This window comes from Apteryx rowi, unplaced genomic scaffold, assembly GCF_003343035.1.
Source record: "Apteryx rowi isolate R43461 unplaced genomic scaffold, aptRow1 scaffold_177, whole genome shotgun sequence".
In the NCBI taxonomy this organism is placed as follows: Eukaryota; Metazoa; Chordata; class Aves; order Apterygiformes; family Apterygidae; genus Apteryx; species Apteryx rowi.
The window spans coordinates 153,590-179,775 of NW_020448052.1; the positions used below are offsets into that span (position 1 = coordinate 153,590).

At 35.5% G+C, this 26,186-nt stretch overlaps 2 protein-coding genes across 5 annotated transcripts in view; one reads left to right on the forward strand and one right to left on the reverse strand.

The window, feature by feature from the left end:
• Positions 1-26,186, reverse strand: part of CENPP (centromere protein P) — a 163,343-nt gene that overhangs the window by 36,139 nt on the left and 101,018 nt on the right. The window lies entirely within an intron of this gene.
• ECM2 (extracellular matrix protein 2) lies at positions 1,757-18,487 on the forward strand. The gene is made up of 9 exons (XM_026061145.1): positions 1,757-2,051; positions 7,180-7,368; positions 8,716-9,303; positions 9,581-9,696; positions 11,505-11,640; positions 12,974-13,131; positions 15,309-15,448; positions 17,133-17,459; positions 18,280-18,487. Exons 1-9 carry the CDS (start codon positions 1,757-1,759, stop codon positions 18,485-18,487), a joined length of 2,157 nt encoding a protein of 718 aa, XP_025916930.1.

The following is a 26,186-nucleotide window of genomic DNA, read 5'->3' on the forward strand; positions in this document are numbered from 1 at the left end:
GCTATCTCGATTTATCTTTAAATGGGAATAAAAATAATAGCTTAGCCTAATGAAATTCTGAAAATTAATATATATTTGCTAAAATATTTTAAAATTAACATAGATAAACAGAGAAACCATAATATTAGGAAAAAGTGAAAGCATACTGTTTTTAAGCTTATTTACTGCTGACTTCCCATTTAAAAAGCAGAATATAAAAATTAAGCTGTGAAGAGCATGAAAAACATGTAATCAATCACATGCCCTATGTTAGAGGAAAATTTGGCAACCTGTACCAAAAACTTGACCTATTATATAAATCAGAAAATATCAAGGTGCATAATTTTTTTTTTAAATCTGGTTCAGGCAATAACATAATTCTAGTCCCTAAAGTAACACTATACTGTATTTATACAGTGTAAGGAAGTCTAGCAGACTAACTCCAAAGTGCAAGACTACATATAAAGCCTAGCTGACAAACATTAAGGAAAAACAGTCTTGAATTCCCTCAAGGCTTCCTTAGAGAAAAGCCATGGGCATGCTCCAAGCCTAAGCTTGGGCACAGAGGTGAAGTGCTCGAAGTATCAAGCTCTCATCAGTGAAAGCTATTTCTCAGCATCCCAAGGACACTTGTATCCTCAGTCCCTGCAATCTCAATTAAAGTAAACAGGCTACAGGACAAAAGTGATTAAAATGCCTGTCATAGTCTCTTTTTGAAATAACCAGGACAAATTCTCAATAACTGTGGACGTGGCCAGCCTGGTTTGCACTGTGGCGCAGCCACTGCTCCACATGCCTTCTCCACGCAGGCCTGCATCTTGACTGCCCTGGTCTGGAATGCCATCTATTGGTGACAGGAAAGGTCATTTTTCCCTCAGAGGCCTAAGAAGCTCAACATATATAGTAATTTTGAATCTCTTAGAAAGTAAACATAGAACACAACCCATTATAGATCAACATTTTTAGACTACCTACACTTAAAAACTTCCACTAGAAACACAGATGTGGTGTATCACAACTAGTGCTATTGCAATCGAACCTCCAAACAGAACTAGTAAGATTCTGCTAAACACATGCATGGCTCATCTGGGAGCAAAAGCGACATATCTTTCCACCTCCAGTGAAAAACACCTAGCACAGAATGATAAACCAAGAGCATGTGGGGCAGAACATCTGGAAATGAATTATCCATTTTTCTGATGCTTTGCCGTTTCCCTGTTCAGAAGTTAGGGCAACCTGGAAGAAGTATCAGTGATCAGAAAAAGGAAGAAACTTGACAGCTCGCAGGAGCTCCCTTGCCGGAAGCAATACCAATTACTGAACTGCAATTACCTAATGGCACAGACTTCTCTACCTGTTTGAACGCAACCTTAGCTAGTCCCTCTTTAGACGCACAACTAATTTTGACTGAAAAACAAACTCCTAAATTCAATTTGACTCATTCAGTGGCCAGTTGATAAAATAAAATATCCTTCTATCCAGAGGCATATTTGAATTTGGCTATGGCGCTTAGGTGAAAAGATTCACCAAATTAGAACTGCTTGGTGAACTCTCATAGGGCAATTTTCTTCCAGCACAAAAAACTCATTAAACTGATCAGTTTTGAACTGGTCTTAAACAAGTTCAAACCAGCTTCCAACCAGCTATATATGGTAATACATTGGTCCAGCTGCTTTAGAAAGTGCACCATAGGATTGACATGATACAAGAAGCTCTCTAGATATCTAATTTCCTCCTCTTTTCCTTTTCCAGGGCACTTTCTGAGAGACACAAAAACATGCAGGCTACATCTTTCATCTATTATTTCCTGCTTGTCTCTCTGTGTACTGATTTTTTCCAAAATGGAGCTGGTACAGTTCTTCGGAGGCAAAGGAGAAGAATGCGCTACAGAGGAGCGAGAGCGAGCTCCTCCGAAGGGCGCAGGTCTCGGGGACAGCCAAGGATGAGGCTTGCGGCTCCTGCTCCTGTAGTACCCAGCATACCTCTTATTAATATTGATGATGGTGTTATGGGAGTGTTTGACTCTTTCATAGGTTTGGGTGGACATGAATCAAGTTACAGTGTCTTACCAGGTAAGACTAAAACCCTTATACTACTAGTGACTCCTTAGAGTGGTCCCATTTTTTTCTTGATTTCAAATGCAATGTATAAAATGACAAAAGCTTAATTTTAGCCCTACTTGCAATACATACTGGAATAAAACCCCATTACATTTTTACTAGGCTAATTTTTGTTGCTTTTTATAATAATTCCGTTTAGCGTATGAAACGTTTTTAAAGTCCGTGTTTAAGTATTACAGAGAATCCCACCTTGCCATGCAACTAGTATTTTCTGCAATTTTTCCACATTCTCATTTTATTATATCTAATTAAAATTTTTCTGGGGTAGTATTTTCATAATTTCAAATGTCCAGACAGTTTGAAGGCCAATTTTAAGAATTGTTCTTCAGTATTACCTCCTAGGTCAATTAATAGCATTTCATTGAAGCTCTAACATCAATAAAACTGTAGCATTCGAATTGCTAAATTTCTGTCATATTTTTAAAAAGCAACACCAAGACTATATGCAATATTTTGGGAATAATTCAGTATTTTTTAATAAATCAATGTCACACAGTAACAGCTACAATATGAAACTTGCATTAAAAACAAGACCCTTTCCTTAAGATATGCTAACAATGGAAAAACTAAGCTAACAAAAGCAATTTTTTTTTTTTTTTTTTTTTTTTTTTTACACACACATTCATCACAAGATCACTCTGTTCTCCATCTATTTATAGAACTTGGAGTTGTTTAAAAGAAGTTCAACAATATGATTTATATAAAACTTGCCTTTGCAGAGGTCTAGAGGTTTTCACACCACTGTATTAAAATGTATTTTATCTTTTTGAAGGAAATGCAGAGGGAGAGGATTTTGTGTCTTAGGAAACCAAAAAAATGCATTATTTCACTTGGTCTTTACTGAAACCTGCCTCAGGAATCATAGCAGGACTCTCTGCAGTTTCCTCAAACAATGCCAGACTAGAAAGGGACTGAAAAGTGATAGTTGTTAAGTGTCTCTTTGGTTCTTAGTCCTATAAAGAAAGAGAGAACTCTTGCCCTAGGACTCTTGTGATTTGGGTTCAACTTCACAAATGGGAAATTAGGACTCTCAAATAAAAAATTAAGATTCGCAAGAGTCTAAAAACCAGGCATCCATCCTGAAGACAAGAAATTCTGAACACTATTCTCAGTATTTTTTCAAAAACGCAGTTACTAACCACTTGAAAAATCATGGAGATATTGTAACACGTCATTTCTTTCCACAGAAAAAAGTTAAAAGGTCAAAGAAGAGATACTGGGATGTTGTGAAAGACCACTACAGGGTCATGTCCACTCTCCAGATGATAGATATAACAGCATAGATACTTTCGTTCCAGCACTGCAAAGATCACACACTAAATAAAAATATCATATGCAATTTTATGTTATGAACAACATAAGAAAGTACTACCACTTTTCTACATAATATAATAACCGTGTATTTTTGTAAGCAAAAAGCTTGGGTTTATTATCTTAAGCTTTTTAGAGTGTCACAGAATAGACACGACCACTAGGTGAATAGGTCTCAACTTAGCCGGCAAAATGTATCTTAGTCACATTTTCTTAACAATTACTATTTCTTTAGAGTCCTTATTTTCAGAAAGGATGAACCAATTCAAATCAAATATTTTTAAGTAACTGGTCTAAATGGGTAAACTAGCAGAACTCTTGACTATAGCATTTCCAGCGTGTAATACAATATTACTCTCATAACATACAACTGATGTTAAACCTTTCATTTAAAAATAATTTCTATATTAAACAGAGGAAAATACCACATAAATAGCATACCCTTTATGTAAGATATTCCAGCCTCTCTGTCAGAGACCATCAGTCATGCTGAAATAATGCGTGGTTCCCTCCCTCCCGATTTGTTTCTTTCTATCTGGACTTGCATCCAAAAGTTGAGCTAAAACCACTGAACTCATTTTATTTGGAACCTAATGCTAGATTTACACCATATTTCCAAAGTTAAAAGTCCTATGGTCATCTGCCAAAGACTTCAACCACAAGGTATTTTTTTAGTCTAGCTCTTAAAGTTCAAAATTTTTGTAAGTTAATGTCAGATTTGGAAAAACAGAACCTACTAAATAATTGACCACTATTATTAATCATGCTTCAGAACTGAAAAAAAACCCACAGTCCAAAATCCAGAATTTAATTTGCATTCTTCCAACTCATTATTCTATTGTTATTAGCCTAAAAACAACTTATAGATATCATAAGCAAGGTGAAAAATAACTTTTTCAGAAGAGATTTAACAGTAATCAACAGTAATTTCCTTCCTCTATATAAAAATAATGTGAACCGATTAAATTAAATCAAACATTTTGCCCCCATGTAAGATAATTTGCAGTCATGTTTCTCTTTTACAGACTAGAGCTTGCCTATCGAGCAGAGCAGGATAACAGGAGGTACACTGCTGCACTATTTCTAATATCTCTTGAACCTCACTTCTCCCTGCTCGTACCACCACACTGATCTTACTCATGGACAGCAAGCGTAGGGAGCATCACAAGCTGGTCTTCTCTGTCCCACCGGGCTTAGGGGAATTCCAGTGGGACAAAACACAGCAATTCTGCAGTGCAACACAGGGCTAATTTCTCTCTGAGCACACACAAATAGCCATGTCCTGTCTCTTAAGTAACTCTCATGTACACAGAAATCAGCACAATTTGTTAGGGAAGTTTGCAGAGGCCAAGTCCTGACAACCCGTATCTTTATCCTTCTTCAGGCACGATTTGCAACAACTGAGATACAATCTAGTAGCTAAATCAAAAAAAGAATTTGAGAAAGCACAGAAGCATTTCCATCTCAAGCCAGATATGTTCCTCCTCCCGACATTTTATTGTTTAACAGGAGAAAGTGTAGTGTTTTTTTTTTCCTTTGGAGATTATTTTTTAAAAAAAATAAAGCGACTGCCTGACAAGCACATAAAAAACCAAAGTCAGGATCTTAACAAGTGTCCAGCAAACAGCTGGATTTTAGATACCTGGATGGAGTGAAAAGGCACTCATAGCCAAACAGCATCTGGCCCTGGCTAGTTCATCTCCTCCTTTTGATAACATAGCTTGAGTGGTTTAGAGCACAACTTTATGCTGCTGAAATTATACATATCATGGACTAATTAGGCCTTTGAAAAAATAATAAGATGCAACTATTCAAAAACTTAATTTCTCCCCCTTTCCATCTTGACAGTAACTCAAATCTAAAGAGCAACTTTTAAAATTTAAGTAATATAGAGAAGCATCCAGACAGGATGATTCTGATAATTTTTATTCTAGGAAACAAGCTCGTGTCAAAAGGTTTTTAAGTGGAAAGGCAAATGAATACCTTCATTATGAAGCTGAGAGTAGGACTTCCCTGAAGGACTTTGCAAAATACCAGATTTTGAATTAAAAATGTTAATTTCACAGACATTTCAAGCTGCTATTCAATGCGAATCTTTTACAGTAGTCTTGTCAGGATATTTCGAAACTATCCTGCAAAAGTATACTCTTCTATTTAAAAGCAAGCTCAGAGCAGGGCAGAGGATGGGAAAGCTAACTGTGCACACAGTCCTTCAAAAGACAATTTGTCTATCTCAAATGAAAGCCTCTTTCATGTAAATTCAGTTGAAATAACACCTTTTCCATGGTATTAGACAATCTTCATACTGGTGGAGGAGAAACTCAAACCATCCCTAGGAAAAGAAGAAAATTTCTATTTATACACAAGAAGGTAAAAAGTAACTTAAGAGATGGGTTCTTCAGCTTGAAATGAACACCTCAGAAATGCATTCTTACATTACTTTGGAAGAAAAAAGGAACACGTGTGGGGATTAGGGATTCTTACCAGACTCAGGGATTTGCTCGAAAATAGGAAAAAATATGCACTAGATGAAGAATTTCAGCCTTGGCTTTCCCTCTCTCAAAAGACAAAAAAAGGTGTCATGCTAAACTGCAATATTTATCCTGGAGTCAGGATGAGAACTGCTTAGGGAAACATTTGCTCTGGTAGACTCTGCCACTGGAAGGAGAGAGAGACTTGGAATAGTTTCCTTCTTAAGTCTTGATGCTATCCAAACAATTTGCCTGCCGAATATCTCAGTATAGCTTACAATATAAATCTCTTCTACATTTCTTTCATTTCTGCTGGTACTCTGAGGAAATCTTAAAAATTTTTAGTCACATGCAGAACCTTTGGAGACAAAGTATTTATTAGTACAAGTGAGTTGCACAAGCTCATTATTTTCAAAGCAAAGAGGTTTTTTTCAGATAAAACAGTTTATCAGGAAAAGGAGATGCTTGCAATCATATCAACCATTTCAGAACAGACTTTACTTAAATTAAGCCTATGAACAGTCACCACTGAGTGAATATTGACACATCCCACTCCCACAAAGCCTTAACAAAGCCTTCTGATTTCGTGTGCAAGATATTAGAGAAGGTGTCCTTTTTGCACAGATGAGAAACAGAAAGGGGGCCAGAAAAAATGATTCTCAAGTTCTGTATGATTCATTTTAGCCTAAATTGAAAGAAGAAAATTTTTGCTTCTTTCTCAAGCTTATCTATGTACAGCTTTTGTTGAGATCTGTGACATCTGCTTGCCATTGCTAAGCATGGAGAGGAACAGAGGAGCTGCCCTGCAAGAGACACTCAGAAACTCACGACCTAAATGTAATTTTCCTATTTTGAGAAAATCGCAGAATTTGAATAATTCAAGAGAGTTTTTTCATGAGACAAAGCAAATAAGGGTCCTCATCAGTTTGCTAGTGAGAGGCAGAAATGAACTATTTTGGTAACTGCCTGAGACAGATGGAGCAATTGAACCTGCACTCAGTTTTCACTACAAAGTTGTAATGGGGTAACAGCTATACAGACATTAATTCTGCGCATCCCCCTTGATCACCTTCACAGCTGAAAGGCCAAGAACCAAACAGAGCTTAGAGATTATTAATTAGCCGAAGACAATACAGGTTTTTTTTTTTTAAAGGGAGTAAGATGCTTAGAATAGGCTATATTTTCAGTATTTTCAAAGTACGAACATACTAGTAGTGCTTCTTCCCAAAGGTTTAATAAACGTTGTATTTATTTCAGTTTAAGCTGTATAAGTCTAATTTTTTATTTCTTTTTCTTAGGAAAGCAGGGGCACTGCACAGCTAATGGGATGATCATGTACGATAAAGCTGTCTGGTCCCCCAAGCCCTGCGTTACTTGTCTGTGTTCCAAAGGAAAAGTGCTATGTGATACAACCACGTGCCATCCTCTGAAATGTCCCACCACTGTTATACCTGCAGGAGAATGCTGCCCGGTTTGTTCTGATATTGGTACAGTACACTGTAATATTTTTATTATTTTAAAAACTTCCTCATACAAACCCTTACGTAAAAGCTACATTTAAAAGTAATATCAAGGATTAAAAGGTAGACACAACCCTTTTATAGGGAAAACAAGTCCTGAATTATGTGCTAAGAGCAGTTAGATATACTTGATCTTCAAAACGTCAACAAAAGTTGACCAGTTTCTTTGAGAACCCTTGCTGTTGGATTAGTTTGAGCTAATATTTAAAGAAAAAAGATGCTAAGTCTGCAATAGGAAAAATAAGTGAGTGAGTGAGTGAGTGAGTATTTTCCTTTTCTGCTTTTTTCCTCCCACCTTTACAAAATACTACTTATAGGAACCATACCAAGAAATAACATCTGGTTACATTTTATATCCAACATCAATGTATACAGGTCTTGTGTAACAGTCTTTACTAATATATTAGACATGCAAATAATATAGTTTACAGACTGGTAAATCTTTGTATAAGTACAGTTTCTTGAGAGTGTTAAAACACATGCACTTATTTGATATGAGACAAGAGAAGAGAAACAGTCTACTCAGAATATGAACAGAAATACAACCAAGCTGTGCTTCATAAAAATGTAAACAAAAAGAGTACGTTTACAAAGAAAAGTAATTAAAGAGGAGACGAAGAGGAAATGTGATTTCCGTCCCCTGCTCCCAACGCCCTAAGTCTGCAAACTACTGGACCTCAGAGAAGTGAGCAAGCACAAGAGAATGAGACAAATGCACTGAGCAGAGACAGGATAGAAATTACCTGCAGAACTAATAGCCATGTTGAATAAAACAATTGAATTCCTTTTGAGTTGCCCTGTTATACGAGTAAAAACTGCACTTTGGTAATTGACCTAACACATTGCCCTGGTTAGCTCTCCACCTAGAGCCATCTATAGAGCCGGCAGTCCTTTGCACTGGAGGGCAAGTCTTAGCCTGTGCGGATTTTATTTGAATTGCCCTCCTCCCACTTCCAGACACTTTCTTTTTCCTCTTTGGAGCCCTGCATTAACATAGAAAGCTAACTAATGCATTAGTTTAGAAAGGAAGTTCAGTGAAGGCCACATTAAATTTCTTTTCTTTTTTCTGGAGTTGCAATGAATCATGGCTACATAGTTGGCTCAATGATTCATCAGTCATTCAAAGTCTGAATTTTTACTTAGCTTTTCTACTAAGACCATGCTTTCATTCTTTCAAATCATATTCTAAGGGGAATATTGTTCTTCTATAGTTACAGAATTTTAATATATGAAGGGAATAATGTTTACTAAAACTAAGTTCAGTTTCATATCCTCTTATCAGACAATTTTTCTTGTTCTCATTATCCTGGTCAGCCTCCCCTTTGGATCCAAGTATTATTTCAACGGATGACATAACTGAGTTGTCTGGTGATTCTCCAGAACGCAATGACCTTGGCGACTCCGTTATACGGTCATCAGCACATACCCAAGGTGAAAAGGATGAACTGATTAGAACAGGAGGGGTAGAGTTTAAAGAGAAAGAGATTCTTAAAACGAATGAAAAGAAAAGAAAAAGAAAAGGCAAAAAGAATCGACAGAAAGCTTATCGCAAAGAAGAGAAGCCTATCACAAGAAAGGATGAAGAAAGAAGGCCATCGTATGAAGAGGAAGAACTACAAACTGAAAAAGAAGAAATAAATAAAGTGGAAAAAGAAAGAATAAAAGAGGGAGTTGTGGAACATGGAATGCAATATGAAAGCAATGAAGATGACGACAGTGTACATGTGTTAAGAGGTAATGCTTTCAGAGTGCCACCTCATTTCCCAATTCCTGTTCCACCCATAGAAACTCCTTTGCCATCCGGATGTTCCATCTTGGACGCTGCAGTAAGCTGTATTAACGCCAAACTTACACAAATACCACCAATCACAGATCCAGATCTAACAAGTCTAGACCTCACAGGTAAGTAAAAGTTACATTATTTTTTCTCATCACTTAACGTTATCCCTTCTCAAATCCAGGCAACATTAGCATTAGCACAATGTAGTTTCTTATCATAGAAATGTATTAGAATGAATTTTACAGCTAAGCCTGAAAGACAACAAATAGGACTGTATCTGTACAATGACTATTTATAATACAACTGTCCCCATAACATATTTTTTCATGTACAATAATACACAACTCAGATATATACTGTAATTTATAATTCAAACTATTTTGCTGAATTCTGTCCTAGGAAATATTATCACTACCATCTCAGATGAAGCATTCAACGGCATACCTAATTTGGAATGGATTGACCTGAGTAAGAATAATCTTACCTCTCGTGGCATAGGTCCACAAGCATTCAAAGTAAGAAAGCATATTTTTTCTACTATCCTATGACTAATTTTTGTTTGAAGTAGAGTTTGTCCACAACTGTGAGACAGATTTTCAGTCATTGGATCTAAAACAGTTTGCACCTGCTATGAGTAATCCCTAGAGGCATTTGAATAACATTCACTAAGTATTAACTGCTAAATAATTATATGTGAGAAATAATTTTGTGCTGATACGTTATCAGTTGCAGTTTAGAAACTTTAGAATAGAAGGGTTCATATTCCATTAATAACACCCTGGATGTTCATGCCCAAGAGTTATAAATTTATTTTTTATCTTACTACAATAATTCCATAAAGCTTATGTTTGTTATCTAAAACTGATCTCTAATCACAGGTGTAGCTATAAAAATGTACAAGTAACAGTTGAGTGTCATTGCATTCTTAATTAAAATTAATCTAAACCATTTTTGTGGCTTACAATGTTTTCATTTTCAAAAAATACTACAATCTGGAACATAACTTCATCAAATAGCACATACTGAATACAATAGTAGTTTACCACATCAGCTGTATGCTTATTCTTGACTATCTTTAATGTAAACCTTTCAAGTGCAGATGCTTACTAAAAGAAAAGCCATTACCTCATAGAATATTCCAAGAATCTTTCTATATTCTGCTTTTATTCTTGTAAGAGGAATTTACATGGTAACAGCATATTCGACTGCTTCTACATATTTCTCACCTGAAGTCAACATAGTCCCATAATAATTTCTGTATGATGCAAACAAGCACACACAAGCCGTAACTCAAACATGGAAGTAAGGCATCAAAGTCTAGCTTTTTCAGGGAAGACGAATACAAAAACATATGAACAACAAATAGAATCATAATTTTTGTTTCCTGACATTGCAATCACACGTCTTGTAGGCCTCTCTGTATTCCCCTCCCCTCCCCTCCCCACAATCCAAATAACTTTGGCAGATTTTAAACAGGTTTAATAGAGGAATTAGGTTCCTACAAATTTTATGAAATCAGACTGCATGGAAAAAAAAGACTAGAAAGGTCTCTCAATCATGAATTAAGTTTCAGTGGGACTTATACCACCACCAGGCAATCAGTACAAAATTGGAAGAAAGCAGGCTTCAGTGGCTCCAGTGCTAATACAACTGATAAATTAAAGTAACTTTTCAAGAAACGCTCGCTATTGCATAATTTGTGATGTATGCTTATCAAAATTAAGCCATGACAATTTTTCATACCACTTATTAAGCAGGTTGAAGTCAAGAATCCTAGATCACTGAAAAAGCTGCTGTTTTTATGCTTAAGTATAAATTTGCTGACCTACAGAAACTCATCATTTTGCTAACAAGTGAAGAGTACAGAGTAAATGCATAATACAAAAAAACCCCTATAAATACATGGGCTTAGAGCTCCTAAATACTGCATAAAGATACAAATTAAAAAAGTAAGTGAATATATACATCAGTCAAAGATAGGAGAAGAAAAATAGCTGCTTATGATCAGAATAGCTGCAGGATGGCCCACATAAAAAGTTGATGTGCTCAGTCAAGCTCTTTAGAAGACACGTCGCCTCATAAAATATATTAGCATAACTGGTACCTTTGTTAATAGTTAATATAAAGAAAATAATAATTAGACTGATAGGTGAAAAACGTTTTCTTATTCAAAATACGAGACACTACTGCACTGCTGCTGAAATTGCAACACCCTTAAAATGAGTATGTTTATTAAAAATGATTACAATGACCACACTACATGTCTAACCATATATTTTACACCCTGCTAATCTGATTTCTCCTCTTCCCCCCTACAATTAAGATCCTGAAAAAGCTAAAACGCTTGTATTTGGATGGAAATATGCTGGTACATATTCCCTCTGAATTACCATCAACTTTGGAAGAAATAAAAATAAATGACAACCGCCTTCATGCCATTGATGAAGACACCTTACAAGGTATTAAAGAAATTAATACTTATCATATCAAAAGATTAAAATACATTTGAAAAGCAGAATGATTGAAGGACAAGTACATGCTTTTTAAAATTTGGAGAATTAAACAAGATTTTGATATAATGAGAAAAATAAGGGTTGGTAACTTCCATGTTTTCAAATGGCAGTAAAAGCTGAAAGATTTACATGACTGATTTTTTTTTTTTTATCTCATTTTCCTTGTTCATGTAACTTCAAGTCTCCCAATGAAGCTCATATTTAATGTTGCTAAATAGAAGTAGATTTGAAGTATGTTGATAATACTTCTGCACCATAACTTGATCGCTTTATGTGCGGTGAAACTATATTCAATATTTTGAAATTACATGAAAGTGAACAGAATTTAACATCCCTGAAAATTAGAGTATATAATTAGACTAAACCATGATCTTTTTAAGCCAAGCTAAGTGTGGGATGATAGGAGGAAACAGGTACCATCCACTTCCTAATTTGACTGCATTTTTCTACTCCATTTTCTAATCTGCCAGAAGGATCCCTGTGGAAACTGGATCAGTTTAGTGATACAGCTCACTGTGGAGCAGTGTCAATGCTTGAGCTGAGGCAAAGGAAACATAGGCTAAGGGGCAACGAGAGCCTGTTAGATTAAAATGATCAAACTACATTCTTAGGAGGAGTCATGCAAAGCTTCTGTAAAAACAGTTATTTGGATTATTTGTGAATCAGGAACTTTTTATTATGAAATAATATTTCTCACTTACCTACTAGGGTCAACCCTGCGTTCTTTGACCTATATTCGAATGGCCAAAAGCTACACGATCGATTCCTCAGGGAGGAGGAACAGTATAATCTATGAAGGGTTCTCAGCACTCGGTACAGAAAGGGGTTGAAAGGAGTAGGGCAAGGACAGGAAGATATGAGCCCAAAGGAAGAGGAACATGCTCATTCTCACATAAGTGACTGGCGACCCGTGGAGATCACGGGGCATCTGTGCAAAGATCAGCACCCACATCATCCAAACATCATCTGTCCTCAACCATTAAGTAATAAGGCCTGAAGGGTAGCACAGTTCTTACAGCTGTCTTCTTTCCCATTCTGAGCGGGAGAGAAAGTTATACAGAACAACCCTCTGTAAATCTCTAAAATTCTACTGACTAATAATGAATGTAACTCTATGACTATGGCATTATAAATTAAAATCTGTTTAGGAAAACACATTTTTTCATTGCTGTGAACAGAATTTTGTAATGTTAAAATGGTTAAATTTTAAACATGTGATGCATTTTAATAAGATATAAGACAGCATTAACTAAACGAATTTCCAACTTTTTCTCCCCAGATTTAAAGAACCTGGTCACCTTGGAATTAGAAGGAAACAAACTAAGCGAAGCAAATGTCAGTCCTTTGGCCTTTTATCCTTTGAAAAGTCTCTCTTATTTGCGACTGGGGAGAAATAAATTTAGAATTATCCCACAAGGCCTTCCCACTTCTATTGAGGTAATAAAAAAAAAGGGGGGGGGCTTTATTTTTCCAGACATTTCATCATAATTTTTTGTATTTATTGCCTTACTATCATCAGATGGAGATGGTAAATTTAAATTTTATAAATTTGTTTCTAGATACACTAATTACTATTATTAAACTATTACTTCTAGAAATTTACTTATATACCAACTCCATTCCCAAAGATGTCTTCTAATCTGAATTTCTCTAGCACACTCTCACAAAATAATATAGTCTTCAAGGAAATTTAGCAAAACTGTAACACTGTTCCATTACACATCATACCCTAACACACCAGGTACAGATAATGTCTTAGTGCAAGTGCTTTGCCCACTTTGGGTTACCACACTAAGTAAACTTCACAAGACAGCAGCAAGAATAATTGGAGATCTAGAAAACATGACTCATAAAGGAAAGACTGAGGGAACTAAGATTTTCTAGTCTGGAGAAGAGAAAATTAAAGGAAATACTGGCAACATTTTCAAATATGTAAGAAGTTTAGAGTAAAGAAAATTGCAAATAGGAATAAATTTATTCCTATATCCATTGGCTAGACAATTATTTTTTAGGAATATGTTAAATAAACCTCTATCAGGAATAACGTCATTATAATTAACCCTGCTTTGGGAACAGGAGGATGAAGAGGAGTTTTTGATGATGCATGTCACTATTATCTATTCTTTTAGCATACTAAAAATTAATTTACAATATTACTATTAAGTCCCACCCCCCCAGACCACTGATTTATCTAAGATATCTGCTGTTCTCAGCCACTTCAGTTCAATTCCACACCTCATTTCAGTCCAAAGAATCCTCTTCTAATGCCTGTTTCTAACTATCCTCTTCCCTTTTGCCTGGGTTCAATTGTACTGGTGTTCCAAACCTTGGCTGAATTTTTCCTCATTTCTGGTGGGGTTTTTTGAGCAGACTTTTTATTGCTCTTCCTGGACAATTTCCTCATCCTTCAATTTTTAATCAGATAATTTCTCCTTCTGGTAGTCTCCCATCCTATTCCTCTGCCCAGAATTTGGACTTTGTTTTGTTGGGGTTTTTTAAGGACACCACCTGGAAGCTATTTTCCTCCTCCTTTTCAATCTGTGCCTTATTTCATTCTCTGCTCATCTCAGCCTTTGCTTCAAAAATAACTCTTGTTATCTATTAATTTCACTCTCTCTCTCAGTTCTGTCTTTCCTAATGCTCTTTCTCATTTCACTGTCCTCGAATTATTCCCTTTTATTCCCTTCCTTGGGATCTTCCATAGTCTGAAATGTGAGGAAAAAAAGGCAAATCAAATCAAGCAAACCTAACAGTATCTTTTCTGTAACATTAGCTTCTTCTGCAGCTACTGCTAGGAACTTTTCTTCAGCGTGCTGTTCTCCAGTGACCGTTCACTCAACCTCTGCATTCTTCTGTCTCCACTTTTGACTTCATCCCTCTTTGATGAAACAAGGAATACCTGTCAAGTTTCTCTACAGTTCATACACACTGGGAACATTTCATTTTAAACCAACACCTAATAAAATTACAGACAATTATAGACAACAGTTTACGAGTTCCTTTTCTCTTTTCCCAGAGGTGACTTCTGCAGGCCTTCAGTGCTATTTTAGGTCCTTCACACACTTCAGTTGTTGCCCTGTTTTTATTTTGTGTCACGTTTATCCTACACAGCAAGCCATTCTCAGAATCTTAATCTATAATTGCAATACTTTGAAGACACATAGCACTGTTTCGTAAACCATTAAAATATTTTCCTTCAAATTTTGCAAAGTTCAAAGCTCACAAGTGCCCAGCAAAAATATTAAGAAAACAAAACTCTTAACATTTTTCTGATTAATAGCTTTTCAAGCTGAAAAAATATTTTAATTCTTCTTGCCAATCTGATCACTCTCACAACATACATCACTCTTACTTTGTACAACTTTAGGCAAAATAAAAGGTCTTTCAAAGCGATCTATATTTTCACAAATGAGAAAACAAACCAACTGCTTTGAAAAACTGTTTCTGGAAGTCATACTACAGCTACAAACTGACTGTGATTCAGATTATTACTTCTTTATCTAGAAATTAACAGTTTTACCACGTAATATGAATGACAGCTAATAACTACATCTTTATTTTGCAACAGGAAAAACAGCATATTTTGCTTTCACAAATTTTCTTTCTACTTCTAGGAGTTATACCTTGAAAATAATCAAATTGAAGAAGTGTCAGAAATTTGCTTTAACCATACAAGGAACATAAATGTCATAGTGCTAAAGCATAACAAATTAGAAGAAAACAGAATAGCACCTTTGGCTTGGATAAACCAAGAGTAAGTATCAATCATTTAAGACATAATTATTTTTTCTCTATTATTAATAAGTAAGTTAATGAAATAAATTTCATTTGTACTTTATTATAAATAATTTTGTGCTTTAATAGAATACTTTAATAAAATAATTTACTTTATAATAATGTACTTTAATAGTATATTTAATATACTTTATAATAATGTACTTTAATAAAATAAATTTGTACTTTATTATCTTTAATTTGAACAAAATCTTGGCCATCTTTGATTTGCTGGTTTTCCTTAACTAATTTTTCCTAGTTTCTTTTGCTTAGGTTACATAATCTAGGAAATATTCAGAGTCAGCTTTAAAACAATGATATAGCTCAAATCAGTGCCACATTTAATATTGTCTAAGTACATCTTCTGACCATCCAATCAAAAATGAACATTAGTTATTGATAATATTCCATACAATTAATTGATGTTTTGGTATTAATGTAGTATCTCACACAATTTTAAAATAACTGAATATTTTCCTAGCCTTATTTCTCATTAGATTAGTAATTACATAAGTTAACAAGCTGAAGGGAAGACTGTGCAGCCCAGTCAAGTAAGAACAGAACACATGCGGAGCAGGCAATGAAAATGAAAGGAGGAAAAGACTATACTGCTTTTAATTCTTCTGGTAAACCCACACCTAACGCTGACCACAAAAATGTTGATCTAGAACAGAGCTGCCCAACATACTTTGGCCGCTCATCTCATCAGCCAATTATTCCTTTGAAGCTTTAGATACGGCGCCAAAGACACAAGCTAAATTAAGTAGTTTGACAAAGACAGTTTACACTCTGATTCTGTTACATGCATCACAATATCTACAAAAAAGTTTTTTGGGCTGTGTAAGCTTATTAGCTGAACACGTAAGTCCATCATCAACCATCTGAATCTTCAACAGTCTGAAATTTAGAAGTGGGTCATGCTGCAGAAACAATAGGACATCTCCGAACTGAAGTTACGGGTAATTCTAACTAAAGTAAGAGTACAGCCCAAATCACTCTTCTTTCATACAAAGGTAACCAGTTCTCTAAAATTTCACTACCTAAAGCATATGCAATATTCCGGTAAGTTGCTAGGCCACCAAGGGTACCTTGCCGTAGCCTGTGGTTGCAGTCCTCTCAATTTCTCCATTTGGAAACGATTTGAACTGAAAATAACCATGTGGTTACTAATGGCTCTCTCATCTCTGGAAGCGAAGCACGTGGGAATGACTCTGAAGCAGTCACTCGCAAGAACAATTCAGTTTAAAACAGGCTTTAGAAAAAAAATTTAAAACCCATGTCAATGGGATAACCAATTAAGTCCCAAGCTTACTATATGTTTTCTAGTATAACTATTATAATTCTGCAATGTCAATCATAAATTAGTCCCTTAGGTTTCCTCTTTATTCAACCCTTTCTCTCTACTCATATTAGTAGATTCCTCACCTTCAACAGAAAATATTATGCTTGACTGATAATTAATGACTTCAGTTCCTTCTGTTCTCTGGGTAATTATGTCTGACCATGTTCCATAAAATGCATTCTCTTCCACTAACAGAAGAAAATTTCTCTTAGAAAATTACTTTCCTCGTAATCATCTTAAGTGTTATTTTGTACAGAATGTAGCATTAACAATGCAGTATATTATATTGTTTTCACTGCAGTTTTTTTCTCCTTTAATGCAGGAACTTGGAATCAATCGATCTCTCTTATAATAAGTTATATCATGTTCCCTCCTATCTGCCAAAATCTTTACTACACTTGATACTTATAGGAAACCAGATTGAACGAATTCCAGGATATGTCTTTGGTCATATGAAGCCAGGACTGGAATATCTCTACCTGTCCTTTAACAAGCTTGCTGATGATGGAGTAGATCCTGTATCATTTTTTGGAGCATATCGCTCTCTGAGAGAGTTGTTCCTGGATCACAATGAATTAAAGTCTGTGCCATTTGGAATCGACGAAATGAAAAAATTACGTTTTCTAAGGCTGAACAACAATAAAATAAGGTAATTACAAGCTCTTTGTTAAATTGATGGTATTAAAATAAATGTAACAAAAGATATGCTTTCTTTTAAGAACTGCTTACTTTTAAGCAGAGAAACTAAAGGAGGAACTAAATCTTGAGTTTTCTGCTACAGTTGTTTTCTCTGAGAGTCACATAACAGGAGAAAAGCGTGATTTCACCCTCTCTCATAGTTCTTGAAAACTCACACAAAGATGCTGAGTACCAGTTCTTTCCAGAAAATTAATCTGTAATATAGCTTGGGCCACATATCCATTGGCAGCGAAATTCGATAGTCACAGCAAAGCACCAGCTTTTCCTGCTCTTGGACCAAATTGGTTACAAAAAAAGTGACAAGAGTCTTCAGCTGTTCACGACCAATGAACGAGTCTTTCCAGAACCTTTCGTCCGCCAAACATTTTAGCATCACGCTTTTCATCACCATGACAAACAGTCTGCAGAGACACGAGGTGATCAAACCATGTCAGAACTGCTAAGTTAGGCTCTTTCTCTATTTGATGTGTACTGTTTACAAAGCAAAGGAATCAGGAGCAAAGGATCTTATGTATGTTATATAGAAGAATTTTCATTCAATGCTGGCCAGTATTTTCCTCAGAAAAACTAAGTATATAAGTGAGAAAACAATGCAAGGAGAGACATTAGAGTAACATAAATGTCTTCGATAAATATATTACTTAGAAAAATCAATTTGCTGATTAATTTAACATTTTAAAATCTCTTAACAGACAGCATCTGTGAAATAAACTGTGAAGTTGTGAGTTATCTTTAGTAATTAAAATAAAATTCCTCCTACAATATCACAGGACAGTCCCTCCAGAACGCATCTGCAGGACTCACGCCAGTGAGGATGATGATAATGACAGCAGTGAAGAGGAGGAAGATCGAGATTCACGTTTGGAACACCTTCATCTTGAAAACAACTATATCAATACAAGGCAGCTATCACCACATGCATTTTCATGCATAAGATCTTATTGCAGTGTTGTTCTCAAACCACAGAAGATCAAATAAACACCCAAATTTTGCATTGCAAGCCCTATCTCTAAAAAATTAGCTTTATTTATTCTCTGTTACTAACAGCCCTTATTTCTGATTTAAACCCTTCTTACTACTATAAATAAAAGAGTATATTATTTAACAAAGGCAGGACTGTATTTCCCAATACAGTTTCATTATACAAACATTAAACAAAAATATAGGCTCAAGAATCTCTTATAAATTTTCATTTTGATTGATAGAACTACTTAAATATAACGCATCAAACTGTGCCCCCAGTTACCCCTTTACAAATTCAGACTTCAGAAAAGAAGAATATAACTAAACACTTAACCTGGTCCTTTCTATTTTGAGTTTCTGAATTTAAAATACTTCAAAATGATAACATCTTTAAAAATGATAAAAGACTTATAATAGACATATAAAAGACTTCAATCTGTGCACATTCTGACAGTGCAACAATCAAATGTCTTTAAAAAAGGATAGTACTGGAGAAACTTTACTGCCAAAAATCCTGCAGTGATAAATTCTCTTCCAACGCAAATTTTAAGGAAAAAACGTTTAACGATGCATCCAGACAGAAACTAATTCCTCTAGCTCTTCAGAGTCTGTGCTGAAATATTAGAAGTTTTCAGCCAGCTCTCCAAAACAAACCAGCCAAACTAGGTTTGAAATAATTTTTACACAGAGAGAGTGGTAGGCCCCATTCACTTGTACGATGGACAGCACGCTCCAATTTTTATATTGCATAACATATCAACAGGATCACATTGCCTATTTTAATTCCCACTTACAGCTGGTTGTGGATATTTGAAAGTTTCTAGATAGTCATAAATCACCACTGTGGAGGTTATATTGATAAAGCAGTTTCAGTCATACATTTGACGTTAATGGCTCAAATCGATCTCTGATTCCCTAGAACAGAGTTCAATTTCTTGAAGATTTTTTTAAAATACCTGAGTTCAGAGAAAGGAAACATTTTTAATATTCTGCTCCAGAGGAACCTGGAGCCTAGTAAAAATGAAACTTATAAGCTTTCTGTTACTGGCATTTCCCCAATTGATTTTAATATTGTATTCTTTCTCTAAAGTGATCTGAAAAATAGAAGGACTTAATTTCCTAGTTAGTATTCTTCTTTTAAAGAAGAATTTCCATAAAATATGAAAGTACTTCTAGTATGTTTCATATTTATTAAATTCTGTAGTACTTTCTCATAAGAGTAGGATGGTGGTAGGAAATAATTACATGTGACTGGCAAGTAATTTTTCAGGAAATTACTTTCCACTTTTCCCTGAACTGTTCTGTGATGTATAAAAAAAATTTATTGTTTTCTCCAGTACTAGAGGTACACTGCCTAATCACTTCTGCTTCAGAATGGATGGGAACAAAGGATGAAATGGCTCAATACAGAGATTGACTTCTTAAGTGCTGTAATCAACTGCACACCATAAATCCCTCTAAGGATACATACCAACTACTAAACCATAATTTTCTTGCCCTCAGTCTGGAATTGAAGGTTTCATGATGCATTTTCCACACATCCCAATCTACTGCCAATAACTATGTCCTATAATCAGCACAAACATACTGTTCAGACAACATATAACCATGAAAGACCAAAAAAATTTTAGCATAATATTATAGACAGCATATATGGATGCAACAGCTGAATTCTGTTCTCTCTGGAGCTAAACAATCACCATAAAATCAAAATTCCACTCTTCTATTTCCAAGTTCTCTCTTATTCAAATAAACTATTACCTGCAAGGTACAACAGTACTTATCTGCAGTCAGTCAAAATATAATGTATTTCTTGTAAGAAACAATACTAAGATACGTGGCCTTCTGTAAAAAGATTTCTTTGGATATTTTGTTTGGTAAAATATGGTCATGAATCATACAGTAATGATTTTGTAAATATGGTGAAGAATGGTCAAATCAGCAGGCTGAGTTTATACATATGATATTCTGTTTTAGATGGCTTGATTTCACTGTGTGTGCATTCCCGACATTTGAATCCTTTCTTGTCTTCGGTTTTGGCTAATTCATCTTTGTCTGTCAAACATCATTAAGATCCCAAGTACTTTTTTGACACAGTAAAAAAAGCTAAATTATTAAAAATATGCTTTTAGTTTATTGCTAAATAACTTCAGACTTACTTCTGCAGCACTGCTGAGCACTGCTTTCAAAAATGCAGCCGTACTGTTTTGAATATACAGACTAACCCAAGGGAGGATTTCCAGGTAAACAAGCTTCTGTATTACTCCATTTTACGTATTCTTAAAATAAATTTAAGCAAAACACTGTGTGGAACTCTCATTAATCAGCTGCTACTATTAATAATTTCAAACATGAAGACTATGATGACAACTATAAATTACGAAAAAAACATGAAAATTGTTATGTGGCCATCGGTTCGTTAAATAGAATAATGTATTTTCTTGTATACTGTTGTAGAAGAAAAAGGAAATTACACTGCCATTGCCAGCTCCTATTTCAGACGTGATGTTGTGAAAGGAGCAAGGAGATACCCCTACGTACAATTCTTTCCATTCAAACAGAATCTTTTTTCAAGACATCCAGATGGATCTTATGAGAGCTACTACAAAATCTCCACTGGACATGCATGGGATAAAGCTTACTCCTAAAATACACACGACTAAAGATTTAGTCTGATCATTAACTTATTTTTTCCCTACTATACCCTCTTCCCTTTAAAAATCTCATAAAAGTGAATTTTATGCAAGTTTTGTCTAGGATTTTCCCCTTGCTCACTTGACACAATGAATATCAAGCTTGTCAGAGATTACATACATTATGCGATAACTTGTTCCAACCAGAAGTACTTGATAACATGACCTAAGGGACAGTTATGATGCAAATATAAGGCCACAGCAATGAAATGGAGAGGCTCAAGGAGAAACATTTTGGAATCAGAAGACAACAGCAGCAGAGGCAGAAGACCAGCAAGGAGAAGGAAGCCCAGGGATGGAAGGTATGCAACAAATGGATGGTTACTCAGAAATAAGCAAACTCTAATAACATTTACGTATGTCAAATATGAACAATTTAAGTCCGTTCACTCTTCAAAATTAACAACTATACTGGAAGCGAAACAGGCTTTCTCATAAAAAATTCCCACTACTTTTTAACAAAAGCCTCGAAGGATTTTACAAAGAAAGTAAACAGTACTGTCACCATTTTATAGCTGGCGACAGTAAGACACAGAGGTGAACCGACTACCCCTTGGTCAAGAGAAATAAGGGAACAAAAATCAGACTCTCTTGGCCATCAGCAGGTAGAAATATGCAAGAACAGCTCAACACAAAGAACCTGCACTTAACTGTTTCTTCTCTAAAAATATGTATGAGCAGATATCTAATTTTTGCAGGTTCACATTTTAAATTAACATACTTCAAAATGGCAATTCAATTAAGAATGAAATACAGTTCTGTTAAAGTACTATCACACTTAGATGTCTTGCAAAAATAGTATGGACCGAACCCTGCTTAGCCATTAGACAGATCATCTCATGGAACTGAAATAATTTTCCTGAGCCCCGGTGAAGTCGGTCCTTTGAAAATCTGCTAAGTCTTACAGAAATAGGCACCACCTGATTTTTCAATTCAACTGAAATACTTGGAGAGACTTCAAATTATTCCTAGATAGGTGGAATAATGACTGCCCAAGGAAACTCAGTGGCTCCAATTTGGCAAGTTCCTGATTAAAATACAGTTTGAGGAAGAACACTTTTAAGCCAATCTTTTACCAAGTAACACTCTTGAAACAAAATAGGACTTGGTGGATGCACAGAAGTAGTCTCTTTTCTCCTGTCCTCCAGATGTGGGTGCAGTGGCAATCTGTATTCACAGATAAATTCAAGAGAGAACAAGCTGTAAGTTGCTAAGACCTCAAAGGGATATCCCACTAGTCTTTTTTTTCAAACCACTTCAGAGAGGATACTCCTTAGCAGGGTGAAAATCTAAGTAAACCTTAAGTAACCTAGTCTCAGACAAATGTAAGGTAATATAACTGAATGCAAAGATGTAATGTAGATGTTGAAACAAAGAGGGTAAGATATTTTAAAGTCAGTGGGAAACCCGGAATAGCAAAATTTAGGATTCAGTATCAGTAATAATTAACGCTTTGTGATGTAAGAGGAATATTTGGCCTTTAGACTCTCTGTCTGGTATATTTCTAAGCCATGATTTGCACTGTTGGCTCATACATCATAGGTAAGAGTTCGGCCAAGGCCTGCTAAATCCTTCAGGTAGGTCCCCGCTATAAGCTCACAGATGTTAAGCATGATGTCGATGTATCAAAAAACATCTTGCAGGTATCAACTTATTAATAGAAAAAGTGTTGAAATTTGCACGTTTTTATTTATCAGGATCTTTCCACCAATTAAATGACAATAGAACTTTGAGGATCCACCTGAACTGTTGTTTTGCGCAAAGGGACATACCCATCCAGTAGGATGAAAACTGCAAAGGTGTCCAGCAAAATAACGTTGGTATCACGGAAGCTAGGGCACCTTTTTGAATTTGAAGCAATGATTAGAGGCAGTAAGTTTCCCCTAAGATAAGGTACAAGCACTTTCTCTTAAAAAAAAAAAAAAAAAAAAAAAGATTCAGAAGAAAGAAACATCAAATGTCTCCCTTGATATCACAGTGAGACAACTTTTATTGCTTCCTTGTGTTGAGGCTGTCAGAACCTTTGAGTCCCCATAAACGTAGAGCTCACAGTACACACCCTTTTCCATTTTCCATTTCAGTTTAAATGTGGGAGGTTAAAGAAGAAAAGATATCCCCTCCTGCCAAAACTGCAAGTCACTCAGCTTTGACTGAAAAAGAAGTTTGAGGGGTGACTACAAGCCTTGTAAGAATCCAAAACCACAAGGTGAATTTCACTCGATACCTTTTGTTTTACATAACCCTGCAGAGAGTGGTTGATACCACTTCTGAATTTTGATTCTGAAACATGCATCATACTTGCACATAAAAAATGAGCGTTCAATAATGAAAAGGTCAGAACTGAAAAGCATGATTTCATCATTTCTCTACAACAATTTGGTTGCTCTTTTACAGAAAGATGTCAATATACTTTTAACATATCTTTTAACAATGAACTTCTAGCATGCAAAGTGACAACTTTTTAAACTGCTGTATTATGGCAACAAAACAAACAGTCGGTCCCTTCTGTTGTATAGTCATACAAATATTAACTTGTTGAAACTCTCATGGGAAGACATGAAGTACTGTGTTTATGTTCTCATGTACACAATTTTCAGAGAACACAAGATTATAGATAGTAAAGTATCAGTAATATGAGAAAATATTACCAAAACAATTTTACACTATAAACACGATGACTTTCTTCATAAAGCAATTTTTAAAAAACAGTTAAGCCTGTAGATAAATTTGTAAGAGTTGCACAAGAGCTGGTGTTCTGGAAACTGGAAGCTTCCTAAAGTAACTCACAAAAATCACTACTCATTTGGAGGTGTAGAGACCTAACAATGGAGGGAACTGCCTAGATCCTCTTCAGATTTACAGCCTGAAACAACCAACTAAAGGTCACCTCTATTTAAAATGCAGAAAGCAACAACAAACATGCAGTATTAACACTTGTTACAATTATTGTACAACCACTCATTGCTAGAATTATTTATGCAGTTTTGGAAGATGCAAATTCAGTTCAAATCACTGCTAAAAGGGGGTTCGGAACCATACTATGACCTTCTTGTAGAATATCCTAACCACAGAGATAAAGACTACTTTGGAGAGAGTGCATAGTTTTAAAGAGATCTACTTTTAGAGCTGTTGTGTAGGAAACATTTAAAGATTCAGTGGACCAGAAGAGAGCAAACGTGTTCCCTAGCCTCATCTGGAGTAAAACCTGCACAACAGTAGTACCATCTTCTTGAAAAGTGACAAAGTTACTAACACCTATCCAAAAAGGCTAGTTAATCATAATATGATTGACTCAGTTGAAAGACATACATGACTGTTTTCTGGTGAACAAAAGAGAGAGATCCTGCTGTTATTCCTTATTTAGTAACATTACCCTTCTATTACAGCTAGTTACCATTAAATCCAAAACACTCTATTTCAAGGGAAAAGGCTTTGATTTTATTTCTCTTGGCGCACTGTAAACCATTTTAAATGGGGAAAAAACAGCAGATGTGGAATAGGAGATCTGGTTTAATGATGTCAACAACTTCTGTATAGTTGCAAGGCCCAAATATTGTGGAAAAATGTTGGAACACATTTTCCGTCTAAAAGTAGTGAAGACGTCAATTACCAAACTCTAAGATGTATTAAACAGATCTCCTTTTCCACATAAAGAAATCTGGAATAATCATTTGATCAAAATGCATTTAGCTTTTTAATTTTCTAATAAACGAATACACTTTTCAAAAAGTTTTATACTAATTCAGGCATCAAGCAGCATATTCAAATGCTAGCAAGAGTTATTTTAACAATTTTATTACAAGTACTATGCTGAAAATCAATGAAATACATGCCTTTGATGTTACTTACATCCAAGTGTCATTACGCATTTAAAGATCCTTGCTTAAAAACACATTATTCCACATTAAAACATCATAAGGATAAACCCATAAAGACTTAGCACTGTTTTCTCCTTTCCAGCTCAAGGAGTGAAGAGAGAATACCAAACAGAACATTTCAAAAACATTTCCCATTATGTAGGATGCAAGATGAACAAGTGGTAACAGTTACTACATCATTTTATTACCTTTGGAAAAACATTCAGATACCATTATGCTCACCTAAAAGAACTTACATAGATGAGTACTACATAAAATATGTTTGGTCAGGCCATAAAACAATTTATGACAAATTATCATCCCTTTCTAATACTGAAGTACACAAGATAGTAAAGCAAAACTAAACCAAAAGACATCTTAGCATTATGGTATCAACCTTCCCAACAAATAAATGTACTTTTAACTTAAAACTTGAAATAAAATATAATGTTTTGATCAGGAATGGAAAAGAAAATCAAACCGTCTCAGGGTGAATCTCAGAAATAAATGAAATAAGTCATCTTAAAATCGCAGTCTTATTTGTTTCAAGGAAACCAAAGGCAAAGCAACATCATGAACTGCAATACCCTTTTCTGTAGAACTATTTTTGGTCACTGTGAAAGAGACTGGAAGAGGCAAACTCTGATCTGATCCAGTACAGCTGTTCTTACGCTCTTGCATACTTTACAGACAGCCTTGTCTAATTGCTGCTGAACACGGTTTAGCACATTGCCATTATCAGCCTGTGAACACAGCTTATAAAGTTTCCCAATAAGCAGCCTGGTCATTGCTGTGAAGTTTCCGCGAGCGATACACAACCACCCCTTCTCAGCAGTCACGTCTACCCTGAAAATTCCCACCAACGAACTGGGCATCATGGGCCCGAGTTCCCCAGGATACTGCAAGATATCGATGCCGGGAGGGGAATCCCATTCGACCAGCAAGGGGGGCTGGAATGCTGGTGACTACTCTACCTGCTGTCATTACCCAGAGCAGAACACAGAGGGAGACTTGTATCGCCGTCATGAAGCCCCCCGGCTTAGATGAATCATTCTACTGCAGCCACTCCCCGAGCCTGGAAGTAAAGTTTGACCTGTATTTCCACAGATCTGTCTTTCATCGATACCCATAGCTGGGAATGCAAAAGGATACCCCCTAAGCTCC